Source organism: Macaca fascicularis, chromosome 9 (assembly GCF_037993035.2).
Source record: "Macaca fascicularis isolate 582-1 chromosome 9, T2T-MFA8v1.1".
In the NCBI taxonomy this organism is placed as follows: domain Eukaryota; kingdom Metazoa; phylum Chordata; class Mammalia; order Primates; family Cercopithecidae; genus Macaca; species Macaca fascicularis.
The window spans coordinates 55456104-55472622 of NC_088383.1; the positions used below are offsets into that span (position 1 = coordinate 55456104).

Genomic DNA, 16519 nt, shown 5'->3' on the forward strand with positions numbered 1-16519 from the left:
GCCATTACTGAATGTGCTGATGTGGTCACTGGACTCGGCCAGCCACTTACTTCAGTAGGATGTCTCCTGGGGCTAGAGAAATAGCAAATATTCAGGAGCTCATGTATCAGAATCCTTGACCTCACAAAAATGAAAAATTCTAACCCTCCTCATCCTTCTATAATTCTGAACTTAAACCAGCTGGAGGGCAACCCTAGTCACTACCTTTATATTACAAGCAAGTTCCAGCTGGTTTCATCAACAAAGATCCATTTACTGTTATATGGAACAATTTAATTTTCTACTCAAAACTGGATTTTTAACAACTACAAATGGCAAACATTACTTATTGCAGAAATCTGCAAAATGAAAAGAAAAAGACTAATTTTAATTTTTAATTTTTAAAAAGTGCACTTTTAGGCACTTTTTGCAAATATACAAACCACAAAAGAGACGTTACACATTATTCAGCACCCCTGCTATGCTAAGGGAACTTTGAATGTATGTAAATGTAAGCCAAAAACTCTTTTCAGAAAACCTCCACATTAAAAAAAAAAAAAAAAAATGGTGGTTGCAAAGCAGTGTAAAAAGGGAAATAAGATCCCTAGAAGGGAATATAATTACTATTTCCCATTAAAAGTAAAATAAAAAGTAACATTAAAAGTAACTATAAAATAGTTAAGGCAGAAGTTGCATGTCACCATAACCTGCTGAAAGTTACTCTAAAATACTATTTCACACCACAGCATGATGCCAGGGATTTGCTTCCAAAGAATCTGGTGAACACAGCAACGGGTACAAAATAGTTCATAAGCTGATAAATGTTGGAGAGAGGGAGTAGAAGGGGGTTCAGTATCTTATTCTTTCTAACATCATATATGTTTGAAATTGTCTCCATTAAAATACTTTAAAAATTACTAGATATTATTGAATAAATTTAATTTTCATATCCTAAAAACAAAGAAAGATGAGTACCTTCCAATCTTCGAATTTTTGCTTTCACAGAAATAATAGTTTCAAAAGGTGAAACTCTCAGCTCAAAACATGTTCCAGTTAATGTTTCAATGAAGAGCTCCATGGTATCATAGAAATGAAGTCTGTAGTAATATGGTCCCATGTTATCATCATTGAAGAATGGAGGCTCTTTTCTGTTATCCATTACTTTGATTTTTCTAGTTCTTCTAAAATATGTCGTAGGCAACTGTATTCCAGTTCTAGCCAAATCAGGTTTGAAGACTGGTAATATATATTGTTGTTCATGTTTTGAGTTTTGTACCTAAAAAAACAAGAATTTTTTTAATAAGCCTATCTGAAAGTCGTATTTGTCCATAAAGATTTTTCATGTACCTGTGGTCCATATCAATCTTCCAGACAGCCCCAGAATTCACTTTAGTGCTTTTAACTATGTCTAATCCTGAACTTTTCACATTTGTTTCTGAAATCACTCTCCCATCTAGACCATAAGATTATTAAGAATAGGTATATTTTTTATATTATAAAAATATATCATACGAGAGCTCAGCACAGTTACTTATATATATAGTACATGCTCAACAAATAATTTCGTTGTTAAATGATGTATAAACCAAACTCAACAAACACATCAGTACATTTTTGCAAGGCTTTGAAAAATTTATTCATATCCTTTTCTAAAACATATAAATTATGTCTTCTATACCATACAAAGCATAACTTTACAACCATTGTACATTTGACTTTTTTTTTTTTTTTTTGACAGAGTCTTGTTCTGTCACCAGGTTGGAGTGCAGTGGCACAATCTTGGCTCACTGCAACCTCCGCCTCCCGGGTTCAAGCAATTCTCCTGCCTCAGCCTCCCAAGTAGCTGGAATTACAGGCACCCACCACCATGCCCAGAAGATTTTTGTATTTTTAGTAGAAACAAGGTTTCACCATGTTGGCCAGAATGGTCTCGATCTCTTGACCTCGTGATCCACCTACCTCAGCCTCCCAAAGTGCTGGGATTACAGGCGTGAGCCACCGTGCCCAGCCATTTGACATATATGTGTGTGTGTGTGTGTGTGTGTATATATATATATATATTTTTTTTTTTTTTTTTTTTTGAGGCAGGGTCTTGCTCTGTTGCCCTGAGCTGGAATGCAGTGGCAATGATTACAGCTCACTGCAACCTCAACCTCCTGGGCTCAAGCAATCCTCCCACCCAGCCTCCAAAGCAACTGGGACTACAGGCATGCACCATCATACCTGGCTAATTTTTATATTTGTTGTAGAGACAGGGTATCTCTATGTTGCACAGGCTGGTCTCAAACTCCTGGGCTCAAGCAATCCTCCTGCTTTGGCCTCCTAAAGTGCTGGGATTACAGGTATGAGCCACCATGCCTACTCCTGTTGTATATTTGAATCATACTGGATAACAGGAATGCCAACAATCATAATAGGTTGCTTAAAAGTAGTACTCACTAGGCCGGGTGCTGTGGCTCACGCTTGTAATCCCAGCACTTTGGGAAGCCGAGACGGGAGGATCACGAGGTCAGGAGATTGAGACCATCCTGGCTAACACGGTGAGACCCCATCTCTACTAAAAATACAAAAAAAATTAGCCGGGTGTGGCGGCACGCACCTGTAGTCCCAGCTACTCAGGAGAGGCAGGAGAATGCCATGAACCTGGGAGGCAGAGCTTGCAGTGAGCCGAAATCATGCCACAGCACCCCAGCCTGGGCGACAGAGCAAGACTCCGTCTCAAAAAAATAAAGTAGTACTCACTAAATCATCAACGGATTCCAGAGGATATTACAGCATTAAGATGACATTAAAATTGGTAATAAATATTAGACAATCTCTGCTCACATACATACAATGGCTAATGAGTATGAGTGGTAAGCCCAACAAATAGAAGTAGTAAACTAAATGACAAGTATAGAACTAGGAGCACAAGAATGATCAAATTGCTATTGCTATTAATTGTGAAAATTCTATACAGGAGGGCCTTGAACTTAAACTAAGACAAATGATACACATCTTTCTGGTGAGGAGAGTAAGCCTTTTTAAAAATAGCTTTATTGAGAGCCGGGCGCAGTGGCTCACACCTGTAATACCAGCACTTTGGAAGTGGAAGCTGAGGTGGGCGGATCACCTGAGGTCAGGAGTTCGAGACCAGCCTGGCCAAAATGGCAAAATCCTGTTTCTACCAAAAAAATACAAAAATTAGCCGGGTATGGTGGTGCATGCCTGTAGTCTCAGCTACTCAGGAGGCTGAGGCAGGAGAATCGCTTGAGTCCAGAAGGCAGAGGTTGCAGTCAGCTGAGATTGCACCACTGCACTCCAACCTGAGCAATGGAGCAAGACTCCATCTTAAAAAAAAAAAAAAAAAGGAAGCTTTATTGAAATGTAATTCACATGCCATAAAAGTCACTCATTTAAAGTCTAAAATTCAATGGTTTTTATTATATACACAGAGTTGTGCAACCATCACCACATTTGCTTTAAAAAATGTTCATCACCTCTAAAAGGAACCCCATACCCTGTAACCATCACTCCCAAATTCCCCCAGTCCCCTACTCAACCCTATGCAACCACTAATCTACTTTCTATCTCCAAATTGGTCTATTCTGGACATTTCACATAAATAGAATCACATATGACTTTTTGTGACTGGTTTCTTTCACTTAGCATAATGTTTTCAAAGTTTATCATGTTCTAAGATATATCAGTACTTCACTCCTTTTTATTATTGAATAATAGTCCCTTGTAGCAATACATCTCATGTTGTTTATCCATCCATCAGTTGATGAGCATTTGAGTTGTTTCCAATTTGGGGTTGTTACATATAATGCTAAGATGAACATTCAACTGCAAGTTTTTGTGTAAACATATGTTTTCCTTCCTCTTTGAAGTAGCTTTGCTGGGTTATGTGGTAACTCTTATGTCTAGCACTTTGTGGAACTACCAAACTGTCTTCTAAATGGTATGGATCATTTTAGAGTCCCACCAACAATGAATGAGGGTGCCAATTTCCCCACACCCTTGCCAATACTTCTTTCTTTTCGATTAAAGCTATCCTAGTGGGTGTGAAGTAGTATCTCGCTGTGGCTGTGATTTCCATTTCTTTAAAAACTAATTATATTGTACATCTTTCTTATGTGATTATTGGCCATTTGCATACACTCTTTGGAGAAATGCCTATTCATATATTTTGTCTATTTTTAATTGGATTTTTTATTGAGTTGTATGATATTGTATTGATATGTATGTATGTTACATGTTCTAGATAAAAACACTTAACAGATATATGAATGGCAAATATTTTCTCTTATTTTGTGGGTTGTCTTTTGATAGTATCTTTCGAAACAAAAGCTTTTAATTTTGTTAAACTCTAATTTGGCTATTTTTCTTTTATCATACTTAAAAAGCTTGGCCTAACCCAAGGTAATAAAGATTGACTTATGTATTTTTCTAAGAATTGTATAGTTTTAGCTCTTATATTTAGGTCTATTGTCTAATTTCAATTTAGTTTTGTGTATGGTGTGAGGTAGGGTCTAACTTTATTCTTTTGCATGTGGATAACCAGTTGTTCCAGTATTACTTGTCAGAATAACCATTTGTTCCCAATTGAATTCTCTTGGATCCTTGTTAAAAACCAATTTATTGTCAATGTGAAGCTTTATTTCCAGACTCTTTATTCTGTCGATCTACCTATGCCAGTACCACTGTATCTTAATTACTGTAACTTTGTAGTAAGTTCTGAAATCAGGAAGTGTGAAGCCTCCGATTTGTTCTTCTCTTTTTAGATTGTTGGGTATTCTGGGTTCCTGGAATTGCCATATGAATTTTAAGTATGCCCATTTTGCAAAAATGTCAGCTGGGATTTTGACAGGGATTGTATCAAGTCTATAGATTTGGAGAGTATTGCAATCTTAATACTAAGCTGCATTGCTTATATATGACTTTGTATGGAGCTCTCTAACCTTAATCCTCTTTCTTTCACTCATTTAAGCAACTGCTTTTACAATTTTGGATAACATGAATTCTTAAAAACATACCTATGCTATATCAAATAAGAGTATACTATAGAGTTGCCAGTGTGCGTATCCCCGAAGGCAAAAGTACTCCTAACTACATAGTAGCAGCTCTAGCAACAGAAGTCAGGTGTCAGGACTGCAAAATGAACATGACAGAAATAAAGACATGAGTGACTATGCCTGCCCAAGGAATCTGGAGGGTTTCCTTCACCACAGTGTTCTTCCATAGTGAGACCCTGAAAATAATAGGCTGGGGGAGGGTAGAAGGTAACAAACAGATTTGGAAGTTCTTCATCTATAATGAGAATGGATAATGTAACTATAAGCCAGAAGAAAAAGAACAAACCCGAATAGCATTAATTGTGCTGGAACTTCCACTGTAAGTCTGGGTCCAGTCAATGGGATAATTTCCAATATCCCAAAAGAACCAAGGTTGATAACCAAAAGCAAAAATGCTTCCCTCTAAATAGTTATGTTTCTCCTCAGGAGTAGAAATCACTGTAGCAGAGGACAAAATGAGGCCATGAAATCTGGTTAAGCCAGACTGGATGCCTAGAGGGTAGCTGAGGAGCAAATGGAAGCTGCGGCAGGCCAAAGACCTAGCCAGTACTAAAAGCTGGATCCATGAATGGCTTCTTGAAATGGTGTGTGGTCATGCTTAGCTGAGTATACTGTGGGACTCATGATCTTGGAAAATGAGGGGGCAATGAAGACTTCAAGATGGGATGGAAAAACAGCTAAAAAAAAAAAAAAAAAAGAAGGGGAACAGGAAACAAAGAAAACAGAAAAAAAGCTGGCCACAGTGGCTCATGCCTGTAATCCCAGCAATTCATGAGGCCAAGGTGGGAGAATCACTTGAGGCAAGAAGGTTGAGACCAGCCTGGGCAACATAGCGACACCCTTGTTTCTACAAAATTCAAAAAAAAAAAAATTAGCTGGGTATGATGGCACACACCTGTAGTCCCAGCTATTCAGGAGGGTATGGTGGGAGGATCACTGGAGCCCTGGAGTTCCAAGCTGCAGCAAGCTATGATTATGCCACTGCACTCCAGCCTGGGCAACACAGACAGACACTATCTAAAAAAAAAAAAAAAAAAAAAAAAAAAAAATGGGGGCAGGTAGAGAAAAAAGTACTTCCAGAATTTTTACAATTATATATCTAGCTATTAAGAGTAATGACACCAAAAAGATTTCTAAATCAATTCCTGGTTTGTTCCAAGATGACCGAATAGAACAGCTCCGGTCTGCAGCTCCCAGCGTCATCAATGCAGAAAACGGGTGATTTCTGCATTTCCAACTGAGGTACCTGGTCCATCTTATTAGGACTGGTTGGACAGTGGGTGCAGCCCACAGAGGGCGAGCCAAAACAGGGTGGGGCGTCACCTCACCTGGGAAGAGCAAGGGGTCAGGGGATTTCCCTTTCCTAGCCAAGAGAAGCCGTGACAGACAGTACCTGGAAAAACGCAACACTCTCGCTCAAATACTGTGGTTTTTCCAAAGTCTTAGCAACCAGCAGACCAGGAGATTACATCCCGCACCTGGCTCAGTGGGTCCCATGCCCATGGAGCCTTGCTCACTGCTAGCACAGCAGTCTGCGATTGACCTGCAAGGCAGCAGCCCAGCAGGGAGGGGGTGTCTGCCATTGCTGAGGCTTGAGTAGGTAAACAAAGCAGCTGGGAAGCTTGAACTGGGCAGAGCCCACCGCAGGGCTACAGTGCTTGCTGCCTCTATAGACTCCACCTCTGGGGGTAGGGCATAGCTGAACAAAAGGCAGCAGAAACTTCTGTAGACTTAAACATCCTGTCTGACAGCTCAAAGAAAGCAATGGTTCTCCCAGCACAGTGTCTGAGCTCTGAGAACGGACAGACTGCCGCCTCAAGTGGGTCCCTGACCGCCATGTAGACTAACTGGAAGACACCTCCCAGTAGGGGCCGACTGACACCTCATACAGGCAGGTGCCCCTCTGGGACAAAGCTTCCAGAGGAAGGATCAGGCAGCAATATTTGCTGTTCTGCAATATTTGCAGTTCTGCAGACTCCACTGGTAATACCCAGGCAAACAAGGTCTGGAGTGGACCTCCAACAAACTCCAACAGACCTGCAGGTAAGGGACCTGACTGTTAGAAGGAAAACTAACAAACAGAAAGGAATAGCATCAACATCAACAAAAAGGACATCCACACCAAAACCCCTTTTGTAGGTCACCAACATCAAAAACCAAAGGTAGATAAAACCACAAAGATGAGGAGAAACCAGAGCAGAAAACCTGAAAATTCTAAAAACCAGAGCACCTCTTCTCCTCCAAAGGATCGCAGCTCCTCGCCAGCAACGGCACAAAGGTGGATGGAGACTAACTTTGATGAGATGACAGAAGTAGGCTTCAGAAGGCCGGTAATAACAAACTTCTCCGAGCTAAAGAAGGATGTTCGAACCCATCACAAGGAAGCTAAAAACCTTGAAAAAAGATTAGACGAATGGCTAACTAGAATATACAGTGTAGAGAAGACCTTAAATGACCTGATGGAGCTGAAAACCATGGCACGAGAACTATGTGACATATGCACAAGCTTCAATAGCCAATTCGATCAAGTGGAAGATAGGGTATCAGTGATTGAAGATCAAATGAATCAAATAAAGCAAGAAGAGAAGTTTAGGGAAAAAAAGTAAAAAGAAATGAACAAAGCCTCCAACAAATATGGGACTATGTGAAAAGACCAAATCTACATTTGATTGGTATACCTAAAAGTGACGGGGAGAATGAAAATAAATTGGAAAACACTCTTCAGTATATTATCCATGAGAACTTCCCCAAACTAGCAAGGCAGGCCATAATTCAAATTCAGGAAATAAAGAGAACACCACAAAGACACTCCTCAAGAACAGCAACCCCCAGACACATAATTGTCAGATTCACCAAGGCTGAAATGAAGGAAAAAATGTTAAGGGCAGTCAGAGAGAAAGGTTGGGTTACCCACAAAGGGAAGCCCATCAGACTAACAGTGGATCTCTCAGCAGAAACTTCAAGCCAGAAGAGAGTGGGGGCCAATATTCAACATTCTTAAAGAAAAGATTTTTCAACTCAGAATTTCATATCCAGCCAAACTAAGCTTCATAAGTGAAGGAGAAATAAAATCATTTACAGACAAGCAAATGCTGAGAGATTTTGTCACCACCAGGCCTGCCTTACAAGAGCTCCTGAAGGAAGCAGATGGAAAGGAACAACTGGTACCAGACACTGAAAAAACATGCCAAATGTTAAAGACCATTGATGCTATGAAGAAACTGCAATAATTAATAGGCAAAATAATCAGCTAACATCATAATGACAGGATCAAATTCACACATAACAGTATTAACCTTACATGTAAATGGGCTAAATGCCCCAACTAAAAGACACAGACTGGCAAATTGGATAAAGAGTCAAGACCCATCAGTGTGCTGTATTCGGGAGACCAATCTCACGTGCAAAGGACACACAAAGGCTCAAAATAAAGGGATGGAAGAAGATCTACCAAGCAAACAGAAAGCAAAAAAGGCAGGGGTTGCAATCCTAGTCTCTCATAAAAACAGACTTTAAACCAACAAAGATCATAAGAGACAAAGAAGGCCATTACATAATGGTAAAGGGATCAATTCAACAAGAAGAGCTAACTATCCTAACTATATATGCACCCAATACAGGAGCACCCAGATTCATAAAGCAAGTCCTTAGAGACGTACAAAGAGACTTAGACTCCCACATAATAATAATGGGAGACTTTAACACCTCACTGTTGGCATTAGACAGATCAATAAGACAGAAGGTTAACAAGGATATCCAGGACTTGAACTCTGCACCAAGCAGACCTAATAGACATCTACAGAACTCTCCACCCCAAATTAACAGAATATACATTCTTCTCAGCACCAAATGGCACTTATTCCAAAGCTGACCACATAGTTGGAAGTAAAGCACTCCTTAGCAAATGTAAAAGAACAGAAATTATAATAAACTGTCTCTCAGACCACAGTGCAATCAAATTAGAACTCAGGATTAAGAAACTCAAAACTGCACAACTACATGGAAACTGAACAACCTGCTCCTGAATGACTACTGTGTAAATAATGAAACAAAGGCAGAAATAAAGATGTTCTTTGAAACCAATGAGAACAAAGACACAACATACTAGAATATGTGGGACACATTTAAAGCAGTGTGTAGAGGGAAATTTATAGCACTAAATGCCCACAAGAGAAAGCAGGAAAAATCTAAAATCGACACCGTAACATCAGAATTAAAAGAACTAGAGAAACAAGAGCAAACACATTCAAAAGCTGGTAGGAGGCAAGAAATAAATAAGATCAGAGCAGAACTGAAGGATACAGAGACACAAAAAACCCTTCAAAAAATCAATGAATCCAGGAGCTGGTTTTTTGAAAAGATCAACAAAATTGATAGACCACTAGCAAGACTAATAAGAAAAGAGAGAAGAATCAAATAGACTCAATAAAAAAAGATAAAGGGGGTATCACCACCAATCCCACAGAAATACAAACTACCATCAGAGACTACTATAAACATCTCCACACAAATAAACTAGAAAATCTAGAAGAAATGGATAAATTCCTGGACACATACACCCTCCCAAGACTAAACCAGGAGAAGTGGAATCTTTGAAGAGACCAATAACTGGCTCTGAAATTGAGGGCAATAACTAACAGCCTACCAACAAAAAAACTACAGGACCAGATGGATTCACAGCCAAATTCTACCAAAGGTACAAAGAGGAGCTGGTACCATTCCTTCTGAAACTATTTCAATCAACAGAAAAAGAGGGAATCCTCCCTAACTCATTTTATGAGGCCAGCATCATCCTGATACTAAAGCCTGGCAGAGACACAACAAAAAAAGAGAATTTTAGACCAATATCCCTGATGAACATCGATGTGAAAATCCTCAATAAAACACTGGCAAACCGAATCCAGCAGCACATCAAAAAGTTTATCCACTACGATCAAGTCGGCTTCATCCCTGGGATGCAAGGCTGGTTCAACATATGCAAATCAATAAACATAATCCATCACACAAACAGAACCAACGACAAAAACCACGATTATCTTAATAGATGCAGAAAAGACCTTCGACAAAATCCAACAGCCGTTCATGCTAAAAACTCTTAATAAACTAGGTATTGATGGAACGTATCTCAAAATAGTAAGAGCTATTTATGACAAACCCACAGCCAAAATCATACTGAATGGGCAAAAACTGGAAGCATTCCCTTTGAAAACCGGCACAAGACAGGGATGCCCTCTCTCACCACTCCTATTCAACACAGTGTTGCAAGTTCTGACCAGGGCAATCAGGCAAGAGAAAGAAATAAAGGGTATTCAATTAGGAAAAGAGGAAGTCAAATTGTCCCTGTTTGCAGATGACATGGTTGTATATTTAGAAAACCCCATTGCCTCAGCCCAAAATCTCCTTAGGCTGATAAGCAACTTCAGCAAAGTCTCAGGATACAAAATCAATGTGCAAAAATCACAACCAACTGATTTTTTTTTTTTTTTTTTTTTTTGAGATTGAGTTTCGCTTTTGTTGCCCAGGCTAAAGTGCAATGTTGTGATCTTGGCTCACCACAACCTCGGCCTCCCAGGTTCAAGCGATTCTCCAGCCTCAGCCTCCCTAGTAGCTGGGATTATAGGCATGTGCCACCATGCCCGGCTAATTTTTTTGTATTTTTAGTAGAGATGGGGTTTCTCCATGTTGGTTAGGCTGGTCTCGAACTCCCAACTTCAGATGATCCACCTGCCTTGGCCTCCCAAAGTGCTGGGATTACAGGCATGAGCCACCGCACCCAGCCTACAACCATCTTTGACAAACCTGACAAAAACAAGAAAAGGGGAAAGGATTCCCTATTTAATACATGGTGCTGGCAAAACTGGCTAGTCATATGCAGAAAGCTGAAACTGGATCCCTTCCTTACACTTTATACGAAAATTAATTCAAGATTGATTAAAGACTTAAATGTTAGACCTGAAACCCTAAAAACCCTAGAAGAAAACCTAAGTAATACCATTCAGGACATGTGCATGGGCAAGGACTTCATGACTAAAACACCAAAAGCAATGGCAACAAAAGCCAAAAGAGACAAATGGGATCTAATTAAACTAAAGAGCTTCTGCACAGCAAAAGGAACTACCATCAGAGTGAACAGGCAACCTACAAAATGGGAGAAAATTTTTGCAATCTATTCAGCTGACAAAGGGCTAATATCCAGAATCTACAAAGAACTTAAATTTTCAAGACAAAAACAAACAACCACATCAAAAAGCGGGCAAAGGACATGAACAGACACTTCTCAAAAGAAGACATTTATGCAGCCAACAGACACATGAAAAAATGCTCATCATCACTGGCAATCAGAGAAATGCAAATTAAAGCCACAATGAGATACAATCTCACACCAGTTAGAATGGCGATCATTAAAAAGTCAGGAAACAACAGATGCTGGAGAGGATGTGGAGAAATAGGAACACTTTTACACTGTTGGTGGGGCTGTAGATTAGTTCGACCATTGTGGAAGACAATGTGGCGATTCCTCAAGGATCCAGAACTAGAAATATCATTTGACCCAGCCATCCCATTACTGGGTACATACCCAAAGGATTATAAATCATGCCACTATAAAGACACATGCACACGTATGTTTATTGCGGCACTATTCACAATAGCAAAGATTTGGAACCAACCCAAATGTCCATCAGTGATAGACTGGATTAAGAAAATGTGGCACATATACACCATGGAATTCTATGCAGCCATAAAAAAAGGATGAATTCATGTCCTTTGCAGGGACATGAATGAAGCTGGAAACAATCATTCTCAGCAAACTATGACAAGGACAGAAAACCAAACACTGCATGTTCTCACTCAGAGGTGGGAACTGAACAACGAGAACACTTGGACACAGGGAGGGGAACATCACACACCGGCCTGTCTGGGGAGGTGGACTGTGGGAGGGACAGCATTAGGAGAAATACCCAATGTAAACGATGAGGTAATCGGTGTAGAAAACCAACATGGCACCATACCTATGTAACAAATCTGCACGCTGTGCACATGTACCCTAGAACTTAAAAAAAAAAGAAAAAAGAAAAAATCAATTCCCAAAGCATTTCTCTCATCTCTTCTGAAAAAGTTCCAAAAACACAACTCCAAAGATGAAACGGAAGTTAAAGGTAAACAGGCAATAGCGCTGAATACGTAATTTCAGTAACTCAGAATTTGCTCCATCCTCTGCTCTAAAGCTTAGCTACAGAAGAGCATCACCTTTGAAACATTTTCCCAAACATAAAGATATCCAGAATATGAAGCTGCCATTAAAACTGTGACACAGATCTTCCTTTACTGATAATGTGAAAACATCCCTAAAGTTCTAAATACGAGGTACAGAACCACATCAACCGCCTAATTTGTCTGTAGCCTAAGCTCAAGTACGGAGTTTATCTGCAAGCGGAATTGGGAAATATTTCAGCCAGCATCTCCTCGCGCCATCCTGATACCTACACACTTGAGGCCACCGAGTCACCTGCGCAGCCGTTGCTCCTCCAAGACCAATCCGGGCTCCCCAGACCCACGGGCCTGAATCTGGAGCACAGCAGACCGCGTGACAACAGCGACTCGGAGATCAGCACCCGTCGGGAAAGCCGGGTACCCGTTGAAGCTGGCGTCACGCCCAAAGGAACAAACGCCAGAGCGTGTGTCCTGGGCAAAGGCGACCCGCCGCTCCGGTCCCCGGGCAGCAGCGGCCGGCGTCAGGCCGCAAGGCGAGGGGCGGGGACGGGACGCTACCCGGCAGCCAGGCGCCGAGCGGCAACACCACTCCGGCCTTGCGCCATTCCGGCCCTACTACGGCCGGCGGCGGCAGCGCGGCTGGGCTCAGCGGCTCGCAGCCCGGGCGCCCCCCCTGCCGGCCGCTTGCTAGCTCAGCCTCACCCGCAGTCTTGTCCGCTGGCTCGCTCGCCCGCCCACAGGTCGACAGGGCCCAGCGACCCCACGAGCGACTCCACGTAAGGCACTGACCGACAACGCTCTGCGACCGCCGCGCCCCGCCCCTTTTGTGACACTACCTACCAATCGCTGGACGGCGCTCTCGCTACCCTCCAATCAGCGCTGGCGGGGCGGGCCTGGACCCGGACGTGGGCCGTTGCAGGGGCGCCAGGGCGCTAGGGCCTTGTTGGCATTCCCTGGAGGTTGTGGGTTACAAGGCCCGGATGTTGATCTTTTATTCCTAGCAACACCGCACCCCTGACTCTTGCCCACGCGGCCGTCTTGAGGGCGGCCGCACGGCCTGCTGGGAACGGCGGGGTTGCCGGAGTGCTCTCCGTCGGACCCATCGGGGATCCTCTTCCAGGCGCCTGATTTGCTGGGGATAGGCGATACAGGCAAATGCTGTCCAGTAGGTGGCCTCTCCAGAGCCAGGGGCACTCCTGGTGCGTTTGGGCCGGCCTGCCCTGAACAAATCCTCTTCGGGCTTCAACGACCCCTAATGTTTCTGGCCTCAATTGCCTCATCTGGAAAATGGGGGCATTACCGTGCTTGGTTGAAGACAAGGGTGAAAACAGGTAACTTTCTGTGGTCCTCGTACAAGTTACTGAGGACTGTAGGCCAGGCAATGGAGTAGGCACCCTGGGCTCAAATCCCAGCTTTGGGTAAGCCCAGCCAGGCCTCCTGCTCCAGTTTCCAAGCTACTGAGCTGCGGGGTAAACAGTAACTGGCTTCAAGCTAACACCTGCCTTTCAACCTAACATGGGAGCCCACTGCCTCGTTCCGCCTACCGATTTTCCAACTCCGTGAACCTCCTTCACTACGTGGGTTATTCAGCTGACAATGTCATCTCGCTCCCGGTGCGGGCTCACTCATCCTCGACTTCTGGCTCAGAGGAGCCGGTCTAATATGAAACTAAACACCTAAGCTGTGTCTCCTGTCCTCTCATTCTTCTGAGACCCTACCCACCAACTTATCTCCACAGTTCAACGAACTATTGAGCATACACTGGGGGAGTATGGTGAGGCACTAAGCTTTGATTCACCAGTCTCGCCGCTGGTTCCTTCTGAAACTCTACATATGCTTAATGCTAAATAGATTGGAGCCCTTTGGGGACAGAGTTATGATGGTAATAATCTTTGCCTTCCTGAGCCTAGAATAGGGCCTGTGATGGAGACTTACTGAGTAAAAACCGTTTACACTGGAGAATTGACAGCATGGACCGTGGAGTCAGGCAGGTGTGTTTAAAGCCTTGGCTCTCCATACTGGAAGCTCCATTACCTGGCCAAGTCATTCATTCTTTACAACATCTTCATCATTATCATCTACCATTTTTCGAGTGCCAGATAGTTGACAAAGGTCTTTACATATTCTCTCCCCATCACAATCCTGCAAGGTTGGTATTTGAAACCCCTTGTCTACAAAGAAGTAAACAAAAGCTAATTAAAGTAGAACAATTTGCCTGTAATCAAACAGCTCTATGTCGGAAAGCCAGATTTAAATGTAGGGCACAATACAAAAATCCAAACTCGTTCCATTATTCCACATCGCTTCCAGATTTTAGCTTCATCTGTAAAATTAGTGTTACTACATAACCTATCTGATAGACCATGGAGACTGAATAAAACAGCATTAAAAGTTGTTACCATAGGAACTTTTTTTTACATAAGTTCTCTCTCCCTTTCAAGCCTCTCAAAATAGCAGTTTGTGTATTTTCTAAATCTATTGTCTCCTGAATCCCCTGAAATCAATCCTACTGATTGATGAGTGGATTTAGTTGTTCCAAAAGAAAATCACCATATTTAACAAATGCTGACTCTGACCCACACTGGGTCCTAGAGCAAGAAACTATTTGCGCAAATAACCTAAGGACAGAAGGAAGATGCATAAAATGAATAGGGGAAAGGAGTGGGCAACTAGCAAGTGCCTTCGTCTGTCATCATGTCACTCTCATAGCAGACTTCGGCAAATGGTTGACCTGTGGGAGCTGTAAAAAATCTTGACTCTGGATATGAGTAATTCCCCATCTGATCTTACAGTACCCAAGGAAGTAGTCAGTAGCTCCAGGATCGCTGAGACCAACCTGGGCTGCCTACAAGATTGTGCTGTGGTGACAGGCTGAATAGTCAGCAGCAAGACGACAGAGCACCAAAAAGCACAGACTAGAATGGGATCAGCAGTCCAGGTGGCTGGTGGCTACTGCCTTTGTCGATGCAGATAAAGAACGTTTTCATTCCCGCAGAGTTCAGTGGGGCAGTGCTGCTCTGGAGGCTGACGTTTCCATCCTCAGCACTTCCCCCTGCTATTACCTACATTCATTCTGCTACTTCCACAAGGCAAGAATGAACAGGATGCCTTAGAGCAATGGTCAGCAAACTGTTTATGTAAAGGGGCAGGGCCAGGCATGGTGGCTCAAGCCTGTAATCCCAGCACTTTGAGAGGCCAAGGTGGATGGATCACGAGGTCAGGAGTTCGAGACCAACCTGGCCAACATGGTGAAACCTCGTCTCTACTACAAATACCAAAATTAGCTGGGTGTTGTGGCAGGTGCCTGTAATCCCAGCTACTTGGGAGGCTAAGGCAGGAGCATCGCCTGAAGCCGAGAAACAGAGGTTGCAGTGAGCTGAGATCATATGACTGCACTCCAGCCTAGATGACAGAGCAAGACTCTGTCTCAAAAAAATAAATAAAATAAAAGGGTCAGATAGAAAACGTCTGAGGCTCTGTGAGCCATCCGGTCTCTGTCATAATTACTCAACTCTTACATTGGAGGTAGGGTGAAAGCAGCAATAGAAAGTAAGTAAATGAATGAGTATAGTTGTGTTCCAATAAAACTTTATTAGCAAAATCCGACAGTGGGTTTGGGGGAGGGCATAGTTTGCCAAATTAAAATAAAAATTTATTAAAGATTTAAATGTGGCCAAGCATGGTGGCTCACGACTGTAATCCCAGCACTTTGGGAAGCAGAGGCAGGTGGATCACAAGGTCAGGAGGTCGAGACCATCCTGACCAACATGGTAAAACCCTGTCTCTACTAAAAATACAAAAATGAGCCAGGCGTGGTAGCACATGCCTGTAGGCTAGGGTAGTCTCGAACTTCTGACCTTAATTGATCCACCTGCCTTGGCCTCCCAAAGTGCTAGGGTTACAGGTGTGAGCCACCATGCCCAGCTGAGATCTGATGGTTTCATACATGTTTGACAGTTGCTCCTTCACATGCTCACACTCTCTGTGTGGCCGCCATGTTAGTCAGACCTGGTTCCCCTTCTGCCATGATTGTACGTTTCCTAAGGCCTCCCCAGCCATGCGAAACTGTGAGTCAATTAAACCTCTTTCCTTTATAAGTTACCCAACCTCAGGTATTTCTTTATATCAGTGTGAAAACAAACTAATATACTTTCTGATAACCATGCTTGAGGAATTGGGGAATTCAGACTACCTGGGATCAAATTGTGGCCCCACCCTTAGCAGTCATGTGACCTTGGGGAGGTTACTTACCTTCTCCATCTCCACTTCTT

The 16519-nt window shown here is 42.5% G+C and overlaps 1 protein-coding gene across 29 annotated transcripts in view; it reads right to left on the minus strand.

Annotated features, from left to right (window-relative positions):
* The window catches only part of ZFAND4 (zinc finger AN1-type containing 4), a 58278-nt gene extending 45230 nt beyond the window's left edge, over nt 1–13048 (minus strand). For 15 of the 29 annotated variants that reach the window (XR_012417668.1, XR_012417669.1, XR_012417667.1 and 12 more), the window contains exons 1-2: nt 12522–13048; nt 955–1255 (exon numbers count right to left, since the gene is read on the minus strand). Coding sequence is in view for 13 of the 29 variants with exons in the window: in XM_005565118.5 (XP_005565175.3) it covers nt 955–1138 (184 nt within the window). In the remaining 16 variants the exon portion in view is untranslated. Of the gene's footprint in view, nt 1–954; nt 1256–2418; nt 2539–12521 lie in introns of those variants that run through there. The other 14 variants (XM_074001546.1, XM_074001530.1, XM_074001545.1 and 11 more) reach the window with 6 other exon arrangements.
* Nucleotides 13049–16519: the final 3471 nt, after the last annotated feature.